At 40.6% G+C, this 23475-nt stretch overlaps 1 protein-coding gene across 2 annotated transcripts in view; it reads left to right on the top strand.

Moving 5' to 3' along the window:
- The window catches only part of pmepa1 (prostate transmembrane protein, androgen induced 1), a 95134-nt gene that overhangs the window by 50050 nt on the left and 21609 nt on the right, over nucleotides 1-23475 (top strand). Inside the window, exons 1-2 of one of the 2 annotated variants that reach the window (XM_055908471.1) lie at nucleotides 5417-6825; nucleotides 14739-14893. In XM_055908471.1, coding sequence (XP_055764446.1) covers nucleotides 6765-6825; nucleotides 14739-14893 — 216 coding nt within the window. In that variant the 5' untranslated portion in view covers nucleotides 5417-6764. Of the gene's footprint in view, nucleotides 1-5416; nucleotides 6826-14738; nucleotides 14894-23475 lie in introns of those variants that run through there. The other variant, XM_055908463.1, reaches the window with a different exon arrangement.

Genomic DNA, 23475 nt, shown 5'->3' on the forward strand with positions numbered 1-23475 from the left:
GCACTGCACATATAATTTTGTCAAGTCTGCCTGTGTGTGTGTGTGTGTGTGTGTGTGTGTGTGTGTGTGTGTGTGTGTGTGTGTGTGTGTGTGTGTGTGTGTGTGTGTGTGTGTGTGTGCATTCCCATATTTGCACATATATTTGGGAATGTCTCAAACCTGGCCTAGGAGTCTCATATTCAGCATCTCTACAAAACTGTGTGTGTGTGTGTCTGGAAATGCTTTAGAGACACGCCGAGCAGCAATTGAAATTTGCTCCGAGATGTTAAGCTACGCCTGAGAGCTCAAAATATAGAGAGGCGGAGATTTTAAAGAGCAACAATTCCGGTTTTGTTTGTCTAAATGTCCTCCCGACTAGATGACAACCATATTTCCACTAGACCTGTTTTCCGACAGCTCTTGTCCGGACTCGCCGTTCATTCTATCAAATCTACCTTGACTCTTCCATGTGTGCCCCCTGTTGTTTGGGTTGAAATAATTACTATAACTTGATTTTGATTAAAGCACAGTCGGCTTTGTTTATTGAACAGTTGCTTCCCCCAAGACGTGTTCAAACAAAGACTCCAGGAAGGTTTCCCATTACTTTGGGCCTTCTCCTCACCCTCTCTCTCACTCCCACCCCTTAACCCACCAGACATGTGTGAACACACACACACACTCACAAACACCCTTGAATTTCACCAAAGCTCCAGTTCTAAACTGGGTGGGTGGTACATGGTTTGCTTGTGGTTTAAATTTGCTCTGCTAAATACACTAAAACCAGTCTCAGAATTGTCACTGAACAGTCTTCACTTAGTGTTAGCATCAGTGCTAATGGTTACACCATGTTAGCAAAAGCGAATAACTCGCTTACTCACCTCCTGTTTTTCACCACCCATTGCTATCAAACCGTGTTTAACTAAAAGTTCCTTGTGTTTAGGCTGAGCCTAGTCCACTTAGCATTAGCATCTAGTGCTATCATTTTAACATATACGTTAAAGCTAATAATTCACTTAGCTCCCCCTTCCCTCTTTTTTCCCCCACCCGTATCAATAGTGTGAGTGTCCCGATCTAAAGTTCCCACACTTGTTGGTTGTGGCTGTATGACCGTGGCTCCAAAGTCAATGAAAAGGGGTTGCTTTGTTCCCCCCCCCTTCTGTCTCACTATTGCTCCCCACTGTCTCGGTCTCTCCCTGCTCTGCCCTTCTCAGTGACTCTGCGCAATGCAGACCTGCCCTGTTTGCTCCGAGCACTGCACCCCCTCCAACCCAGCCTTTTTAATGGAAATTGGCAAGCAAATGTGGTGCACCTCTGACCTACAACCTGCCGCCGGCACAGACACAAACACACACACACAGACACAAGCGCACACACCCATCCTGCCTGCCCATGTGAGCAGACAGTTTTACAGACTGATATATCCCCCTTTCCTTACACACACATCCACCCCACACCCTGCTCTCTGGCCACTCCCAAATTCCCTAGACTAACAGTGTGTCGAGTCAGTAACAGGGAGGGAGAGACAGATGAGTGTGGAGTGCTAACCCTTCCCCCACCCCCCCCTCGTCCCGCTGTCTGTCTGCGTGCTTAGAGCTGTCTGGCTCAGCAGTGACCGCGAATGCCCCGGCAGGACACTGAGCAAGGGAGGGGAAAAAGAGATTGGGGGGGTGCAGGGTTGTCTTCCTTCTTTGACAGGGGACTCCCTTGACCCCCCTCACCTTCCCCATTTGGGGGCGAGTGAGTATCTCCACAGGCTGTATTGTCTAGAGAGAGAGAGAGCGGCTGGGGTGCTGTTGCTCTCGAGTTCGAACACACACATACACACACAAACAAAATCAGCAACCCTTTTTGCACTAACCTTTTTGACTCATCACATATGCTGCTGCTACTGTTTATCTGTCACTTTATTCCTAGTCATGTATATATCTACCTCAATTACCTGGTACCCTGTATATATAGCCAAGTTATTGTTACTCGTGTATTTATTATTACTTTTCTATTATTTCTCTCTGCATTGTTGGGAAGGGCCTGTAAGTCAACACGTGTCTACATTAGAACTGCTGTAGCCTAATGGTTTGCTTGTTCACCAGGAATGGTCTAACAGTTACTAATCCAGACCTTTTTTGAAGGGAATAAACCACACACAAAGGGACCGTTTTCTGGACACATATTATCGTAAAGGAGCGACAAACTGATTCACTTTCATGGAGGACTGGCTTGAATTCTGAGGATGACCACAAAATGTATTTTGTTCATGAGCCAAATCTATTGGTTTCTACCCAAAGCTACAAAGAAAATGTTGTGATCTACACTGAACAAAAATATAAACGCAATATGTAAAGTGTTGGTCCCATGTTTAATGAGCTGAAATAGAAAGTCCCAGAAATGTTCCATACGCACAAACAGCTCTCAAATGTTATTTACATTCCTGTTAGTGAGCATTTCGCCTTTGCCAAGATAATCCATCCACCTGAAAGTGTGACATACCAAGAAGCTGATTAAACAGCATGATCATTACACAGGTGCACCTTGTGCTGGGGACAATAAAAGGCCACTCATTTGTGTTGTTTTGTCACACAACACAATGACACCGATCTCAAGTTTTGAGTGAGCCCTCCCCTGAACATCCTCCATGTCTGCTGGCATGTGTGTGCGCACACAGGCCTAGTTTTGGGGAATGATAATTCATTTATTTAACCCTTGTTCTACCAGGTAAGTTGACTGAGAACACATTCTCATTTACAGCAACGACCTGGAGAATAGTTACAGGGGAGAGGAGGGGGGTTGAATGAGCCAATTGTAAACTGGGGATGACTAGGTAAACATGATGGTATGAGGGCCAGATTGGGGATTTAGCCAGGACACCAGGATTAATACCACTACTCTTACGATAAGTGCCATGGGATCTTTAGTGACCACAGAGAGTCAGGACACCTGTCTCCAGTCCACCTGCTGTCCCCAGTCCACCTGCTGCTGCTCCAGTTTCAACTGTTCAGCTTGCAGCTATGGAGCCCTGACCCGTTCACCGGACGTGCTACCTTGTCCCGTACCTGCTGTTTTCAACTCTCTATATTGCACCTGCTGTCTCAAATTCTGAATGATCGGCTATGAAAAGCCAACTGACATTTACTCCTGAGGTGCTGACCTGTTGCACCCTCTACAACTACTGTGATGATTATTATTTGACCCTGCTGGTCATCTATGAACGTTTGAACATCTTGGACATGTACTGTTATAATCTCAACCCGGCACAGCCAGAAGAGGACTGGCCATCCCTCAGAGCCTGGTTCCTCTCGGTTTCTTCCTAGGTTCCTGCCTTTCTAGGGAGTTTTTCCTAGCCACCGTGCTTCTACATCTGCATTGCTTTCTGTTTGGGGTTTTAGGCTGGGTTTCTGTATAGCACTTTGTGACATCGGCTGATGTAAAAAGGGCTTTATAAATACATTGATTGCTTGATTAACGTCCCACCCGAAAGACGGCACCCAACACAGGGCAATGTCCCCAATCATTGCCCTGGGCCATTGGGAAAGGGTACCTCATCCTGGCCCTCCAACACCACTTCCAGCAGCATCTGGTCTCCAATCCAGGGACCGACCAGGACCAACCCTGCTTAGCTTCAGAAGCAAGCCAGCAGTGGAATGCAGGGTGGTGTGCTGCTGGCATTATGAGCAACTCTTGAACGGTTAACAGTGTGTGTTGTGTATCTGTTTGTGTGCATGTGTTTAAATTTAGCCCTGGCTTTAGTTATTGCTGCTGCTGTTTCCCTTTTTCCGGACCACTGCAAAGTCTCCTCATTGCGCAGTTTTTTCCACAATCTGTTCCTAGGGATTTATTCTGGAAGCTTTGTTGGAAAAGCTTTGGTAAACTTCTCTGTTCGGTCTGGCAGCAACTGCTCAGAGGCCATTTTCTCCTCAACCCCGACTATCCCTTTTTGAACGTTTCCATTTGCATTCCTTAAGATAAGCCATTTCAGGAGCATGAAGGCTTGCTTTTCTCAGAACAACATTCCTCTCCTCTCTTGCAATGCTTTGTCTATTAAAAATACCCAGAGAAGCTAGATAGAAGATGGACTACTTGAATAAAGTGCATTCATGTCTATAATTAAAAAGGCTGTTAATAGCAATACAAAAAAATACTTCTCACAAGAGACAATGTTGGTGGTGGACAATGTAGCGGCTTTCATTTGTTTCTATGATAGCCTATGATATAGGTTAGGCCTAGTATATGATGTAGGCCTACCTTATGATATATGGTACTCAATGACACCATGATCCTGGTAGTGGTGTGAATGTTTAACTGTTAAAACAATTAAAGAAATAGGGATCCTTAACATGAATTAAAATCACCCATATTATTTTCCATGTAATAGTTGAACTAGACGATAGGCTAGAAACAGGGGTGCCAGGAGAAGTGGGTATACTCAAATTTTTCAAACGGCCCACTTGGTGAATGAAAGATGCCCTGTGTGGAAAGCCGGGAAACCCATGGTGCGGCGCACAATTGGCCCAGCGTCTTCCGGGTTAGGGGAGGGCTTGGCCGGCAGGGATGTCCTTGTCCCATCGCCCTCTAGCGACTCCTGTGACGGGCCGGGCGCATGCACGCTGTCACGGTCGCCTGGTGTACAGTGTTTCTTCCGACACATTTGGTGTGGCTGGCTTCCGGGTTAAGCGGGCATTGTGTCAAGAAGCAGTGCGGCTTTGTTGGGTTATGTTTCGGAGGACGCATGGCTCTCGACCTTCGCCTCTCCCGAGTCCGTACGGGAGTTGCAGCGTTGAGACAAGACTGTAACTACCAATTGGATACCACGAAATTAGGGAGAAAAAGGAGTAAAAATAAAAAACTATCACAGGTTTCAGTTTTTTTAAATACGTATCAGAGGGGATTTAAGAAGTGAGTAGCTGCAATGCCCACAGAGTATACCTGTGTATATAGCCTCCATTACACGACTAGCTATAAAGGCCTGGGAAAAGTTCTGTAATTTAAAAGGTACCCTCAGCGATATAAAGTAGATGCAGAAAGTATACAGCGTAGTTTGTCAATTTCCGCAACAACTAAGAGTGTTGAAGCGCAAGGCTCAACTTCTCTACTGTTTTGGTACCAGGCTACCATGCTGTCAACAGTGTGAAGCGAACCTGTGCACATGAGCAGATACAGGGTGTGACCGTGTGATAGCGTTGCATCTCGCTCATCTCAATATCCTAGCCTATTCATTGATGATAGGCACTGCTTTACTGAAGTTACAAGACATTGAAAGAAGAAACAAGAAATTGTGAGACAGCTTTTGATTGCAAATAAATACGCTGAGTGTATACTTCTGATTCTGTCTGCCTGGTGCCGACCTACTGTCCGCCCCCCCCCCCCCCCCCCCTCTCTCGCTGTCCCTCGCTAACAATGAAAGATGCAAGTTTGATTGTGTTTTCGGAAGGACAGTCTGCTCCGTTCCAATAATACTGAATCTTAGGAGTCGATTCCGCTCTTGACACTCAGAAATGGGAGTCAGCACCGGGAGTCGAGGAATCAATTATTTTGTATAATACTCTCTACCACTATGTCATTGTTGTTAAGTTCGTAAAAAGAGGCCTGTATGGCAATACAATAGAGAGTGATGTGCCCAGCTACGCAGTCCTACCACCCTCTCTGCCTGCCTGGCACACACTGGCCCCACTACGTCGCCCTGCTGCTAGCCCTGCCATCTGTGTGGAGCCGCATCCCTGTGTGTGCATGCTGGTGTGTCCGTGCCCCCGGGCACCATGTCAAGGAATAAGGCTGTTCGCCAGCTGATAGGGCCGTTCCAGACAGTGGGTTTGCATAGTCGCTGGCACAGGCCACTGGCCATATATTAACCCCGATGCTTTAGTAGAGAGACCCTAGCAACAACACTGTTTGTTTGTGGGAGCCGGGGTTAGGGTTGGGGTGTGTTTTGGTTTTATGAGCGGGAATTTACCTTAAGTCAATATTGAGGAATGAGGCCAAGGAACGAGGACTTCTCATAACATACATTCGAATTATCCTTCGGTTTGTGTATTTTAGGCCGTGAATAAATGTGGCATGTGTATATACAGTACCAGTCAAAAGTTTGGACACACCTACTCATTCAAGGGTTTTTCTTTATTTTGACTATTTTCTACATTGTAGAATAACAGTGACGATTTTCAGAACTATGAAATAACGATTATGGAGTCATGTAGTAACCAAAAACGAAATTTGTTTTATATTTGAGATTCTTCAAAGTAGCCACCCTTTGCCTTGATGACAGCTTTGCACGCTCTTGGCATTCTCTCAACCAGCTTCATGAGGTAGTCACCCGGAATGCATTTCAATCAACAGGTGTGGCTTGTTCAAAGTTAATTTGTGGAATTGTAGAAAATAGTAAAAATAAAGAAAAATCCTTGAATGAGTAGATATGTCCAAACTTTTGACTTAAATGTATAAACATTTATGAATGTGGTTTGCCGTAGTAATTCTGGTAATTCTGTCCAGTCTTTCTCTCCCTCTTTCTGTCTCGCTCCATCATTATTCTCTTAATCTCTGACCCATCTGTCTTTCTCTGGATTGTGCCACCACTCCCCCTCTCCCTCTCCTCTCCCTTTGGAAAACTTTTTTTTTTGCACCCCATTGTTCGGAGCAGTAGGGGACAATCATTTGTTGTGTGTGTGTGTCGAGTAATGTGTGTGAGAAAGTGGGGACAAGGCTGCAGACCTTTGCGGGCCGCAGTGTGTGTCGTTCTGCTCAGTGAGCACACAGGTTGGGGCTCTCGCCGAAGTTGAGGTATTAGGGGTAACACGATGCAGCCGGTCTCAGGGGGTCCCCACCACCACCATAACTGCGTACAAACTCAATGTAGCGGTGAGTTGTGCATTAATCGTTACTATCTTGGATTTTAATATATTTGTCTATCTTGGATTTTAATCATTGGGTAAAATCTGTAGGAGTTCGTTTTTTCTCTTCATGCATTAGTTTTTTTTTTTCCCCAAGTCAAAGTCCAATGCGATGAGTTATTGAGCTTGTTTTCTAGACTATCTTGAATTTGAGTTTCTTTGCCAATTGTGTGGTTGTCTGTGTAATAACTAGCGTGATAAAAGCCTGTGTTGTATGAGGATGGCAAAGTCTCCTTTAATGCTGCTGCAGGTCAGACATGGTTGTGTAATAGTCACTGGTAAGACTTCTGGAATGTTGGAACAAACTATTATCAAGTCTCTCTAGCCTGCGAGAGCATTTCAGTATCTGGGTTACGAGCACACTGCATAGCTTGGTCTCTTTGTTGTTTTGACTAGAATAAGTTAGGGGCAAATCCATGACAACAGAATTGCACAGAGACTCAGCTTTTTCACTTTAATGTATACAAAATAAAAAACATTTGTCAAAGTTTAACAAACTATGCAACTCTATGCACAATAACTACTTTGAAGAAATGACACGGTACATTTCACAAAAACACATTTACTGGAAGAACAGTGCAGATGCAAAGTTTGGTAACAGAATTACGGTAAAATCTCCATCCGTTTATGCGACCATGTTTTCCAAAAACTCTTAAATACTGTTAAACATCTTCTCAAAATGAAGATTCAATGATGTCTGTAGAAAGGAGGTATGAGCTGAACATAACAGTATGCCAGTGGAAGGAAGGAAGGAAGGAAGGAAGGAAGGAAGGACGGACGGACGGACGGACAGTAGCAGGTGACCCAACTCTGATTTCCCATTGTAGCCAATTCAATTGCAGTAATTCTGTTAGATTTGTTGGTAATTCTGTTACGGATTTGGTAACAGAGTTATGTGTTTGAATCACTTAAATAATGTTTTACTGATTCCTTGTTACTTCTGTGAACTTTTGTTATCTTTTCTCCTCATGGGTATAGACATTAGAAAATATCTTTAACATACAGTGCCTTCAGAAAGTATTCACACCCCTTGACTTTTTCCACATTTTGTTGTGTTATAGCCTGAATTTAAAATGGGTTTAAATTGAGATGTCACTGGCCTACACGCAATACCCCATGTCAGTGGAATTATGTTTTTTATATTTTGACAAATTAATTAAAATTGAAAAGTTTAAATGTCTTGAGTCAATTAGTATTCAACCCCGAGCCTAAATGCGTTCAGGAGTAAAAATGTCCTTAATGATGCACTACGCCTTTTTCTAATTGCTAAAATTCAAATAGTTTGCCTAATTTCAGTTTGTGACAAAACAAGTAAGTATAGTGTAGAGAATCATTGTACCATCTAAACCATTGTGAAATATATTTTCCATAACCAAGCTGGTGTACAAAACCGAAAGTAAAAGATGCAAAAATGATACTTAAGAACAAGAAACATAGAAATAACACACACAGAACAGATCTACTGCTTCTGAGATTTGCTTTGAATGAGAATGACAGATCTATAACTCACCTTTCTACGTGAATTTGGTCGGGTTGCCAAAAAAGTTACATATTGCAGCTTTAACAAGTCACATAATAAGTTGCATGGACTCACTCTGTGTGCAATAATAGTGTTTAACATTATTTTTGAATGACTACCTCAACAACAACAAAACGCATTGAATATGTGGTGAAGTGATTAATTACACTTTGGATGATGTATCAATACACCCAGTCACAACAAAGATGCAGGCGTCCTTCCTAACTCAGATGCCAGAGAGGAAGGAAACCGCTCTGGGATTTCACTATGAGGCCAATGGTGACTTTAAAACAGTTAGAGATTAATGACTGTGATAGGAGAAAACTGAGGATTGTTCACCAACATTGTAGTTATCCACAATACTAACCTAAATGACAAAGTGAAAAAGAGGCCTGTACAGAATAAAAAGTATTCCAAAACAAGCATCCTGTTTGCAATAAGGCACTAAAGTAAAACTGCAAATAATGTGGCAATGAAATTAACTTCATGTCCTGAATACAAAAGTGTTATGTTTGGGGCAAAATTAACACATCACTGAGTACCACTTCATATTTGTAAGCATGGTGGTGGCTGCATCATGTTATGGGTATGCTTGCCATCGGCAAGGACAAGGGAATTTTTGTGGGATAAAAAGAAACAGAATAGAGCTAATCACAGGCACAATCCTAAAAGAAACCTGGTTCAGTCTGCTTTCAACAGACACTGGGAGACAAATTCGCCTTTCAGCAGGACAATAACCTAAAACACAAGGCCAAATATACACTGGAGATGCTCTTACCCAAGACAACGTTGAATGTTCCTGAGTGTTCCTAATTACAGTTTTTACTTAAATCAGCTTGAAAATCTATGGTAAGACTTGAAAATGATGGTCCAGCAATGAACAACCAACTTTGATAGAGCTTGAAGAATTTTCTGAATAATAATGTGCAAATATTGTACAATCCAGATGTGTAAAGTTGTTCTAGATTTACCCAGAAAGACTCACAGCTGTAATCATTGCCAAAGGTGATTCTAACGTTTTGACTCAGGAGTGTGAATACTTATGTTAATGAGATATTTCTGTTTTTCATTTTTATACATTTTTTACCTTGTAATTATGGGGTATTGTGTGTAGATGGGTGATGGAGAAAAAAATCTATTTAATCCATGTTGAATTCAAGCTGTAACACAACACAATGTGGAATAAGTCGAGGGTTATGAATACTTTCTGAAGGCACTGTATGTGGGTTTTTGGTAACATAATTACAAGGTACAAGGCAATGTTGCTTAAACTTACAGAAGGCAAATAATTTCTCAAACTAAATACAAGTGGTGATATTAGCTGGCAGGGGTCTTTACTTCAACATTATTGTGTTTTGATGAATTGTAATACCTATTTTCTGGTAGGTGTTTTCTAAGAAGCTTTTTCAATCTGTTTGAACAAAAATCAAAGCTATTAGTTATGACCTAATTTTTAAGACGGATAATGGTTGAAATTTGTATCTATGCCTTCATTTCCCCAAAATATAGACTCAGCTTTATTTTGTCACATAATTTGATATGCTCCTATGAATTTCATATGTTGGTGTTTTTACATGGAAACGACCTTAGGCTGTTTCACAGAGGAAGCTACTATGTTAGCTTATGCTTTGCTTATCTGCTCAGTTAGACTGTCTGTGTTTGAGTTGTTGCTTGGGGCAAAAGTCCCTGCTGGATTTTTTATGTGGGGCTGTCCGTGAACTTTCTCTCTCTCTCTCTCTGACTGTTGAAGTGTGAGAAGAACACAAAGTATGCCTGAGTTAGAAAGTGTGTGTGTGTGCGTGCGTGCGGAGTCCTGCATTTGTATGTCTCTGTCTGCTTCTGGGTCTGTTTGTGTGCTCCGTCTGCCAGGGTCACGTGGGGGGAGGGGAAGGTCAGGCTGTCCTGCCCTGTCTCCAAACAAAGATTGCACTGTCTACCTCGACACTGTTGTGAACTCTTCTGGGAAAAGAGCTCCCGTCGTCTTGGAATCAATAGAGCCTCTGAGCTGACCAATAGCTCTACTCATTTTACTACACGCGCACACGTGGTGCGCTATGATGATAATATTCAAACATGTCATAAGACTGGAAGCAGCCAGTCATGATGACAGTATAAGTTGTCATATCACTGACATCATACCTGTCATAATACTTGATGTCTTGCATATCATCGATGATGTGGTACTTAAAATAGTTCCTGTTTGGCTTTTCTATTGAGTAGGATATCATATGTGCCTACTTTAAGAGTTGTTACGAATACTAAGGGTATGTTTCAAAATAATTCTCACAATATTGGTCCCAAATATATAGCTTGGCAATATGGACAAAAAGTTATATAGAGATAAATGTAACTATTTTACTCTAACGATAAATACATCAAAATAGAAAATATTAGCAGCAGGATTTATTTTTATGCCAAGTAAGACAACTGAGATGGTATGCAATGTTATAAAAAGTAAGCTATTTCATGTAACATATCCCGGGAAATGCATCATTGATATTTTGATGTGCAACCTGTCAAAATAGGATCCAGAATGATCAAATTATTTTTGGGCTCTTCAGAGATTAATTTGTAGACATCCTTGTGCATGGGCCTATTGGCATAGGCTATATTAGCCTATTCACCACCTGAGAAAGTGGGAACTCAAAACACTTAGTAGATTGCTAACTCTAAGATCTTGTTGCTAGATAGATTAATCAATTAGCGTACATGGCTATCAGTAAACGTAATGTCCTACAAAACATTCTAGTGCTAGGCCTATGCTACTTGATGTGGGCCTATTCAGTGCAAATGGCATGTTCCACTTGGCTCTGCGGGCCCATCAAAATCATACTACGTAGCCTACTCCGGTTGGAAAGTGGTGCCATGAACTCAATATTGAGAGGTGAGAAATAAATGATATACTTAGACATCTGTGTCTCTCCTCTATGTAACAAGAAAAGGATATTTTTCTTGCTATTTCATTTTGAGCGGTCATATGCTTGTGTTTATCAGAATGCAGCCCACAGAATGCAGCCCACAGTGAAACAGGGCCAGGCAGATACTTTCATAGCAGCAATCAACATAATGCATAGGCTATTACTGTTGACCAAAAATAATGGTTTTAGAACAAAATATTGTCTGGAACATTGTTTAGCAAAATCACGAAATATTACTGACCTAAGCCAAATGCTTCGGTAGGAGGAGGTCAATGTCGGTGTCGATCATTTTTGCTTTATCATCCCAGCTCTACCCAAATATACTTACTAGGAACCACGCAAGGAAGTACTACATTAGTAAATGAAAAATAACTAAATTGAATTATATAGCAGTCCCCTTTTGGCCAAAGGTAAGTATAGAGGACCTTATCAGTATAAGGTCCTCAATACAAACCTTTGGGACTTAACCTCTCTGGGATCCCACATGGCCAACATCCAGTGGCAATGCAGTGTACCAAATTCAAATAAATTACTCAAAAAATTACTCTAAAAATTAAACGTTCATGAAATCACACATGCAATACACGAAATTAAAGCTACACTTGTTGTGAATCCAGCCAACGTGTCACATGACTGGAGTCACAAAAAGCAGAAATGGAGATAAAATGAATCACTAACCTTTGATCTTCATCAGATGACACTCATAGGACTTCTTGTTACACAATACATTTATGTTTTGTTCGATAAAGTTCATATTTATATCCACAAATCTAAGTTTACATTGGCACGTTACGTTCAGTAATGTTTTGCTTCCAAAACATCCGGTGATTTTGCAGAGAGCCAAATCAATTTACAGAAATACTCATCATAAATGTTGATGAAAATACAAGTGTTATGCATGGAACTTTAGATAAACTTCTCCTTAATGCAACCGCTGTGTCAGATTTCAAAAAAGCTTTACCGAAAAAGCACACCATGCAATAATCTGAGTACAGCGCTCAGAGCCCAAACAAGCCATACAGATGTCCGCCATGTTGTGGACTCAACAAAGTCAGAAATAGCATTATAAATATTCACTTACCTTTGATGATCTTCATCAGAATGCGCACTCGGGAATCCCAGTTCCACAATAAATGTTTGATTTGTTCGATAAAGTCCATTTATGTCCAAATACCTCCTTTTTGTTTGTGCTTTTAGTACACATTCCAAACTCACGACGCGCTTGCAGGTCCAGGCAAAAGTTCAGACGAAAAGTCATCTTACAGTTTGTAGAAACATGTCAAACTAAGTATAGAATCAAGCTTTAGGATGTTTTTATCATAAATCTTCAATAATGTTCCAACCGGAGAATTCCTTTGTCTGTAGAATTGCAATGGAACGCAGCTAACTCTCACAAGAACGCGCGTGACCAGCTCATGCCACTCTGGCAGACCTCTGACTCATTAAGCTCCCATTCCCCCCTCCTTCACAGTAGAAGCATCAAACAAGGTTCTAAAGACTGTTGACATCTAGTGGAAGCTGTAGGAAGTGCAATATGACCCCATTTCCACTGTATCTTGGATAGGCAAAGAGTTGAAAAACGACAAACCTCAGATTTCCCACTTCCTGGTTTGATTTTTTTCTCAGGTTTTTGCCTGCCATGAGTTCTGTTATACACAGACATCATTCAAACAGTTTTAGAAACTTCAGAGTGTTTTCTATCCAAATCTACTATTATATGCAAATTCTAGCTTTTAGGACTGAGTAGCAGGCAGTTTACCCTGGGCACCTTTTTACCCAAGCTACTCAATACTGCCCCCCTGTCCCAAAGAAGTTAAGAGGACTACTATATAATTACATTTTGTTACTTTGTATTTACTAAGTAAGTATGGAGTATGTACTTGTTTGGTACCTAGTAAGTACGTTTGAGACCAAATAGTTACCATGTGTTTACTTTTTGCTAATAGGTATTTATCTAGTTATTGTCTAGTAATTACCGGGCTGTAAAATGAAGGGTCAACAAACATGCAGTGCATTCGGAAAGCATTCAGACCCCTTGACTTTTTCCACATTTTGTTATGTTACAGCCTTGTTCCAAAATGGATACAAATAAATAAAAACATTAATCAATCTACACATAACACCCCATAATGACTAAGGGAATACAGGTTTTAATACATTTTTGCAAATGTATTAAGATAAAAAAAACAGAAATACCTTATTTACATAAGTATTCAGACCTATTGCTATGAGACTCGAAATTGAGCTCAGGTGCATCCTGTTTCCATTTATAATCGTTGAGATGTTTATACAACTTGGAATACACCTGTGGTATATTCAATTGATTGGACATGATTTTCAAAGGCACACATCTCTGGTCTGATGAAACCAAGATTGAACTCATTGTCCTGAATGCCAAGCATCACGTCTGGAGGAAACTTGGCCCCATCCCTACAGTGAAGCATGGTGGTGGCAGCATCATGCTGTGGGGATGTTTTTCAGCAGCAGGGATTGGGAGACTAGTCAGGATTGAGGGAAAGATGAAGGGCGCAAGTACAGAGAGATCCTTGATGAAAACCTTCTCCGGAGCGCTCAGGACCTCCGATTGGGGCAAAGGTTCACCTTCCAACAGGACAACGACCCTAAGCACACAGCCTAGACAATGCAGGAGTGGCTTCGGGACAAGTCTCAATGTCCTTTCGTGGCTCATCCAGAACCCGGATTTGAACCCAATCTAACATCTCTGGAGAGACCTGTAAATAGCTGTGCAGCGATGCTTCCCATCCAACCTGACAAAGCTTGAGAGGATCTGCAGAGAAGAATTGGAGAAACTCCCCAAATACAGGTATGCCAAGCTTGTGGTGTCATACCCAAGAAGACTCGAGACTGTAGTCCCTGCCAAAGGTGCTTCAACAAAGTACTGAGTAACGGGTCTGAATACTTATGTAGATGTGATATTTCAGTTTTACGTTTTTTACAAATTTGCAAACATTTCTGCAAACCAGTTTTTGCTTTGTCATTATGGGGTATTGTGTGTAGATTGATGAGAATAAAAGAAAACATTTAATCAATTTTAGAATAAGGCTGTAACGTAACAATGTGGAAAAGTCAAGGGGTCTGAATACTTTCCGAATGCACTGTAGACCTATGCAAGTTGCTTTTCGTAACATCGGACTAAGTTGTCTTCAATTACCATGGTCCCAAAATGTCCCAAACACCCTTTCCCAATAAACTGTGCAATGTACATATCCTCCTATCTGTCCTCTTGGGTTCTTCTTTCTATGAATGAAGGGAGTTTCACGCACATCCAATATAATAACCAGAGCTAGACTAAAAGAGGGTCCAATACATAGTATCCTCTCACTTCTGCTGCTCCCAAACATGATATGTTGATGAAGCTTAGGTGGTATAATCATCAAGTATTCCACTCTTCCACTAGCTCTAACCTCTCCCTTCTCTCTCCAGCCCAGTTGGAGTTTGTGCAGATCCTGGTGATCGTGGTGGTGATGATGGTGATGGTGGTGGTGATCACCTGCCTGCTCAACCACTACCGCCTGTCAGCACGCTCCTTCATCTCCAGGCACAGCCAGGCTCGCAGGCGCCACCTACCACTGGCCTCAGTAAGTACTCTACACTGACCAGGACGTAGACTTTACTTTACAGCCTCCACACAGACAAGGGTGTAGACTATTTTACAGCCCCTATAAGTACTTCATAATTACATCTCACTGACCAAGGAATATACTTTACTTGACAGCCGCCACACAGACCAGTATGCAGCCTTGACCAGTGCTTCCCAAACTGTGGGTTGGGACCCACTTGTGGGTCAAGGCAGGGAAAGAGATAAAGGTCGTGGGATACACATTTTGGTGCATTGCACATTTTCCGGATGGACATAACACTTTGTGTTAACTTAAAGCTGCAATATGTAACTTTTTGGGCGACCTGGCCAAATTCACATAGAAATGTGTATTATAGATCTGTCATTCTCATTGAAAGTCTAAGAAGCTGTAGATCTGTTCTGTGTGCGCTACTTCTATTCTTTCGGTTTTCTACACCAGCTTCAAACAGCTGAAAATACAATATTTTTGGTTGTGGAAAATATATTTCACAGCGGTTTAGATGGTACAATGATTCTCTACACTATACTTACATGTTTTGTCACATAAACTAAAATTAGGCGAACTATTACATTTTTTGTAACCAGGAAATAGCAGCACTATTTCTGCATAGTGCATATTTAAATGACTATACCAGATATAAAATATGCAGAAAAGATAATATACATTTGAAGTCGGAAGTTTACATACACTTAGGTTGGAGTCATTAAAACTAGTTTTTCAACTCCTCCACAATTTCTTGTAAACCAACTATAGTTTTGGCAAGTCGATTAGGACATATTCTTTGTGCATGACACACATAATTTTTCCAACAATTGTTTACAGACAGATTATTTCACTTATAATTCACTGTATCACAATTTCAGTGGGTCAAAAGTTTACATACACTAACTTGACTGTGCCTTTTAAACAGCTTGGAAAATTTCAGAAAATTATGTCATGCTTTAGAAGCTTCTGGTAGGCTAATTGACATAATTTGAGTCAATTGGAGGTGTACCTGTGGATGTATTTCAAGGCCTACCTTCAAAATCAGTGCCTCTTTGCTTGACGTCATGAGAAAATCTAAATAAATCAGCCAAGACTTCAGAAAAAATTTGTAGACCTCCACAAGTCTGGTTCATCCTTGGGTGCAAATTCCAAACGCCTGAAGGTACCACGTTCATCTGTACAAACAATAGTACGCAAGTATAAACACCATTGGACCACACAGCCGTCATACTGCTCAGGAAGGAGATGCTTTCTGTCTCCTAGAGATGAACGTACTTTGGTGCGAAAAGTGCAAATCAATCCCAAAACAACAGCAAAGGATCTTGTGAAGATGCTGGAGGTAACGGGTACAAAACTATCTATATCCACAGTAAAACGAGTCTTATATCGACATTACCTTGAAAGGCCGCTCAGCAAGGAAGAAGCCACTGCCATAAAAAAGCCAGACTACGGTTTTCAACTGCACATGGGGACAAAGATCGTACTTTTTGGAGAAATGTCCTCTGGTCTGATGAAACAAAAATAGAACTGTTTGGCCGTAATGACCATCATTATGTTTGTAAGAAAAAGGGGGCGGCTTGCAAGCCGAAGAACACCATTTCAACCATGAAGCACAGGGGTGGCAGCATCATGTTGTGGGGGTGCTTTGCTGCAGGAGGGACTGGTGCACTTCACAAAATAGATGGCATCGTGAGGGAAGAAAATTATGTGGATATATTGAAGCAACATCTCAAGACATCAGTCAGAAAGTTAAAGCTTGGTTGCAAATGGGTCTTCCAAATGGACAATTACCCCAAGCATACTTCCAAAGTTGTGGCAAAATGGCTTAAGGACAACAAAGTCACTGTATTGGAGTGGCCATCACAAAGCCTTGACCTCAATCCTATAGAAAATTTGTGGGCAGAACTGAAAAAGCGTGTGCGAGCAAGGATGCCTACAAACCTGACTCAGTCACACAAGCTCTGTCAGGAGGAATTATTGTGGGAAGCTTGTGGAAGGCTACCCGATACGTTTGACCCAAGTTAAACAATTTTAAAGGCAATACTACCAAATACTAATTGAGTGTATGTAAACTTCTGACCCACTGGGAATGTGATGAAAGAAATAAAAGCTGAAATCATTCTCTCTGCTATTATTCTTGACATTTCACATTCTTACAATAAAGTGGTGATCCTAGCTGACCTAAAACAGGGAATTTTTACCAGAGTCATTAGTTGTCAGGAATTGTGAAAAACTGAGTTTAAATGTATTTGGCTAAGGTGTATGTAAACTTCCAACTTCGAGTATACCAAACATTAGGTACACCTTAATATTGAGTTGTAACCCCCCCCCCCCCCCCTTCCACAGGGATGCTGGTCCATGTTGACTCTAGGGCTGACCCAATTTTGTTAACTGGTCGATTGTTTGGTAGATAGGCTGTTGGTCGACCAATATTATTTTATTTTTGTGTCGAGCAGTGGCAAATATACAGTCTAAAAAAATATATATGACGCACAGGACACCCATCTTAGTCATACCTTTCTGAGTGGACTAATCCATTGTAGAGGCCGCTGGCATGACCCACCAGTATCACCGGTAGTGAATTTACACTAAATTACCATAATTTCTCATCTACAATGTTTGTTTGGTTACTGTTAATTCTTTTTAATGCGTTCAATATATTATTATTACAGTCTTACAGTTGTCATTGTAGGAGTGGACACGTTTGCAGAGCGCAGAACCTAGGCTAAACTTGTGAGTTTTTGTTTTATTTCATTCCATTTGTGAGTTGTCATTTCATTAATTGTCTTCTGTTTGGAGCGCTCCTGTCAATCTTGAGTAAGGACATGCGCCTGATTACGCATAGAAGTATTTTCATTTGTATTTATTTAAGGATCCCCATTTACAGCTACTATTCCTGGGGTCAAACAACATTAAGGCAGTTATGTATAATTAAAAATTGATAACACATTTCACAACACATTGTGTTCCCTCAGGCCAAAACTGTACTACCACATATCTAAAATACAAATTACATGTGTACGTGTGTGTAGAGTGCGTGTCTTATTATGTGTGTGTGTGTGTGTGTCTTTTCACATTCCCCGCTGTTCCATAAGGTGTATTTATATCTGCCAGCAGCAGCGGGAGGAGGAGGGTTGGGTCGGGAATCGTTTTTTTCTCTCTTCTGATTAGGCTATATTGATCTCTGGCTCCCTCTTTAGTAATTTGTGTGTCTTCATTTTTTCAGACAAGCTCAGTAGCCTACATAGTTTTTCCTGATTTTTAAAAATATTAAAACATACAATCTACTTGCAGTGAAGCCGATCATCTTCTACATCAGTCAATCAATTAACATACTCCCATCCAGAGCGACCCACAGAAACAACCAGGATCAGCGCCCTGCTCAAGGGAAGTCAACAGATCTTCCACAAGGTCAAAAACGGGGACCCGAACCAGCGATCTATCAGCCTCTGGCCCAAGCTCCCAACCGCCAGGCCACCAGCCCTCTTAGATCCACCCCACAGTTCCCTAAGAGTTGCCCCTCAACCATCCGGCACTATTTACCTGTGTATGTGTGTGTGTCCGTGTGTGCATTTGAATGAGAGCGTGTATATGCATGTGTACAAACATCTGCGCCGCATCAGCCTCAGGCAAACATGCATTAGCTTTAACAACACTGCCCCTCACACGGAACCCAAACCGGCTGCGCTCGTGCGCCATCGTGCATTCATTTATTTTGTCCCCCTACACCAAACGCGATCACGACACGCAGGTTAAAATATCAAAACAAACTCTGAACCAATGACATTAATTTGGGGACAGGTCGAAAAGCATTAAACATATATGGCAATTTAGCTATTTAGCTTGCACTTGCTAGCTAATTTGTCCAATTTAGCTAGCTTGCTGTTGCTAGCTAATTTGTCCTGGGATATAAACATTAGGTTGTTATTTTACCTGAAATGCACAAGGTCCTCTACTCCGACAATTAATTCACACATAAAACGGCCAACCGAATCGTTTCTAGTCATCTCTCCTCCTTCCAGGCTTTTTCATCTTTGAACTTATATTGGGATTGGCATCTACACTTTCCTAGTTTTACAACGACAACCTGCAAAACATTTCATCTTTCAATTACCCATGTGGGTATACCCAATAAGGGGATGGCACGTGGGTACCTGCTTCTATAAACCAATGAGGATATGGGAGAGGCAGGACTTGCAGCGCGATCTTCATCAGGAATAGAAAGGAGTTCTATTTTAGCCCTTGGCAACGCAGACGCTCGCGAGCAGTGTGGGTGCAGTAATTGAATAACATGGGTTTCTAAATATATCTTGCGGCTGACACGTCGTGTGCGCGAGTGGTCTGGTCAGCATGTCAGTGTCATTCAAACATACTTTTAAAAATATATATATATTTTTTTAGATGTTATATTTTTACTTTCTTTTTTGAATTTTCTCTTTGACCGTCATTCTATCCCCCGCCCAGAAACTCCACTCTCACTTGTCTCCAATTCCACATCCCAACCCTCAGCTTCCTTCAGCCCATCCCACCAATCTCTGCTGGCCACCCTCTTCTGATTTCTACGCACCATATATCTTTCAACTATGCTGTAATGTTTAACATACAATTTGAATCTATCTAATCGAACATAATCCACAGATTACGAGTTGAAGATAAATATTTTTTACTAGGGGTATTAGTATATTAGTGATTGACTGACCAGGTCTCTCCAGATCTCCCTACAATACTATTTCTAGGGTCAATTTTAGATCAATGTTATGCATTTTCAGCCATTCCTGAACCTGAGACCAGAAACAGGCTACCTCAGGCTACAATGGTCTATTGATTCTGTATCCTCACAACAAAATCTGCAGAGCTGTGATGATTGCATGCCCCGAATATTCAACATTTTGTTGGTGGCAAGAATTCTGTACAATAATTTTAGCTGAAAAGCACAATGTCTTGAATCTTGTCATTTTTTAAATATATATTTTTTAACCTCTATTTCAACAGGGAGTCACATTGAGATTAAACATCTCTTACAAGAGAGCCCTGTACACATTACAATAAAAACAGAATATTAAAACATACACATGTGTAAAAAAAAATATATATATATATATATATATATATATATATATATATATACATAATTCAGCACACAATTAACAAAAATAAACATTTAATAAAAGCAATCACATTCAACTACATAGAGGTTCTCAATCAATAATTTAAACTGCCTGAGTGGCACCAGTACATCTAGCTGCAGTGAACTCTGCATATTGTTCCACAAATTATGTGCAAATAACGAAATTAGGATTTTCCTAAGTCTGTGGAGACTGAAGGGATCTCTAGTGTTATCCATTCCTGTGAACGGGTTTGGTAACTTATTATTCTTATCTTACTTAATGAAGTTACATATGGAGGGAGGTTCTGTAAGATTGCTTTGTAAAGACATTTATGAGAAGTCAGCTCTCTTCTTACAGACAGTGAGGCCCATCCCACATTTTTATACAGCCTACAATGATGAGTCCTAAGATTGTCCCTGTGATAAAACATATTGCAGAATGGTAGACTGCATCCCAGGGTTTTAAAACCGAGGTTGCCGTATGCATGTTAACAATTTCACCAAAATCCAATACAGGGAGAAGCGTTGCTTTAACAATATTTCTCCTATTTTTAATACTAAGGCATGATTTATTTCGTTATAAAAAAACAATCTTGGATCTTAGCTTCTTAGTCATATTTTTTTATATGCGTTAGGAAGGATAACTTGTCATCAATCCAGACACCTAGGTACGTATATTGAGAAACAAGCTCAATTTGGGCTCCATTTTTATAGCGCAAATATGCAGGTTCTCAGGGTCAACATTTCGTGACCTAGAGAACAGCATGAGCTATGTTTTACTTGTATTTAACACTAATTTAAGGTCTGTAAGTGATTTCTGAATTGAATCAGTCATGCTGAAGTTCACAAATGGCCTGCTGCACTGAGATGGCACAAAACTGTGTTATCTGCATAGAGATGAATGCTACAATAATTAACAGTTTTTCCTATGTCATTAATATACAAAGAAAACAATAATGGACCCAAAATTGAACCCTGACGAAAACCTTTTTGAATCTCAAGAAATTCTGATTTAACCCCATCTATCAAGATGGCCTGAGTTCTGTCGCTAGGATAATTCTGAAACCATAAACGGGCTCTATATCCCAGGCCTACTCTTGATCATTTCTTCAGCAAAACAGAATGATCAACAGTGTCGAACGCCTTTGACAGGTCAATAAACAAGGCAGCACAGCTCTTTTCAGCATCCAAGGTATTGACAAGATCATTAGCAACTAGCGTGGTTGTACTATGCCCAGGCCTAAACCCTGATTGGTTTATATTAAGAATACAATTATTATATAAAAAGGATGAAGTTGTACATTAACCAAGGATTCAATCATTTTTGCTAAACAAGGTAGTCTTGAAATGGGAAGATAGTTGTCAAGATCATTTGTATTAGAGGTCGACCGATTAATCGGAATGGCAGATTTAATTAGGGCCGATTTCAAGTTTTCATAACAATCGGAAATCGGTATTTTTGGACACCGATTTGGCCGATAAAAAAAAAAAATATATATATATATTTTATTTAACTATGCAAGTCAGTTAAGAACACATTCTTATTTTCAATGACGGCCTAGGAATGGTGGGTTAACTGCCTTGTTCAGGGGCAGAATGACAGATTTATATCTTGTCAGCTCGGGGATTCAATCTTGCAACCTTACGGTTAACTAGTCCAACGCTCTAACCACCTGCATCTTATTGCACTCCACGAGGAGCCTGCCTGTTACGCAAATGCAGTAAGAAGCCAAGGTAAGTTGCTAGCTAGTATTAAACTTATCTTGTAAAAAACAACCAATCAATCATAATCACTAGTTAACTACACATGGTTGGTGATATTACTAGTTTATCTAGCGTGTCCTGCGTTACATATAATCGATGTGGTGCGCATTTGCGAAAAAGGACTGTCGTTCCAACGTATACCTAACCATAAACATCAATGCCTTTCTTAAAATCAATACACAAGTATATATTTTTAAACCTGCATATTTAGTTAATATTGCCTGCTAACATGTATTTCTTTGTGTCACTTCTTGCAACAGAGTCAGGGTATATGCAGCAGTTTGGGCCGCCTGGCTCGTTGCAAACTGTGTGAAGATTATTTCTTCCTAACAAAGACAGACAACTTCGTTTCACTTCTCTTGCGTTCATTACACGCAGAGTCGGGGTATATGCAACAGTTTGGGCCGCCTGGCTCATCGCAAACTAATTTGCCAGAATTTTACGTAATTATGACATAACATTGAAGGTTGTGCAATGTAACAGGAATATTTAGACTTATGGATACCACCCGTTAGATAAAATACGGAACGGTTCCGTATTTCACTGAAAGAATAAATGTTTTCTTTTCGAGATGATAGTTTCAGGATTCGACCATATTAATGACCTAAGGTTCATATTTTTGTGTGTTATTATGTTATAATTAAGTCTATGATTTGATAGAGCAGTCTGACTGAGCGATGGTAGGCACCAGCAGGCTCATAAGCATTCATTCAAACAGCAATTTTGTGCGTTTTGCCAGCAGCTCTTCAAGCCTATTAACTCCCGAGATTAGGCTGGTGTAACCGATGTGAAATGGCTAGCTAGTTAGCGGGGTGCGCGCTAATAGCGTTTCAAACGTCACTAGCTCCGAGACTTGGAGTAGTTGTTCCCCTTGAACAATACTAAATAATAAAGTGCCTATAGAACATCCAATAGTCAAAGGTATATGAAATACAAATCGTATAGAGAGAAATAGTCCTATAATCCCTATAATAACTACAACCTAAAACTTCTTACCTGGGAATATTGAAGACTCATGTTAAAAGGAACCACCAGCTTTCATATGTTCTCATGTTCTGAGCAAGGAACTTAAACGTTAGCTTTCTTACATGGCACATATTGCACTTTTACTTCTCCAACACTCTGTTTTTGCATTATTTAAACCAAATTGAACATGTTTCATAATTTATTTGAGGCTAAATTGATTTTATTGATGTATTAAGTTAAAATAAGTGTTCATTCAGTATTGTTGTAATTGTCATTATTACAAATATCTTTCAAAATCGTCCGATTAATCGGTATTGGCTTTTGTTGGTCCTCCAATAATCGGTATCGGCGTTGAAAAATCATGATCGACCTCTAATTTGTATCCCCACCCTTATGGAGTGGCAGAACATATGCGGATTTCCAAGCTTTTGGAATACTTCCTGATAACAATGTTAAATTGAAAATGTGGGCTACTGAGCCAGCAATTAGGAGTGCTGCACACTTAAGCAGACCAGGATCCAAATGATTAGCCCCTGTGGATTTTTTTTTTTGTATAATGTTAACAAAGAAAACTCCTGACTAGCATTTTCAGTATCATTCAATAGATTTTCACCATCTACATCCAAACTACTCTTTTCGAGAGCTGGCTTTGAAATACATTCAAATATAAAGCCTGCAGAGTTTAAATGGCGATTTAAATGCATTAATGATATCAATTTTGTCAGTAATAGGGCCAGAATCTAAAATAATTTATTGG

The sequence above is a fragment of the Salvelinus fontinalis genome, chromosome 3, assembly GCF_029448725.1.
Source record: "Salvelinus fontinalis isolate EN_2023a chromosome 3, ASM2944872v1, whole genome shotgun sequence".
In the NCBI taxonomy this organism is placed as follows: Eukaryota; Metazoa; Chordata; class Actinopteri; order Salmoniformes; family Salmonidae; genus Salvelinus; species Salvelinus fontinalis.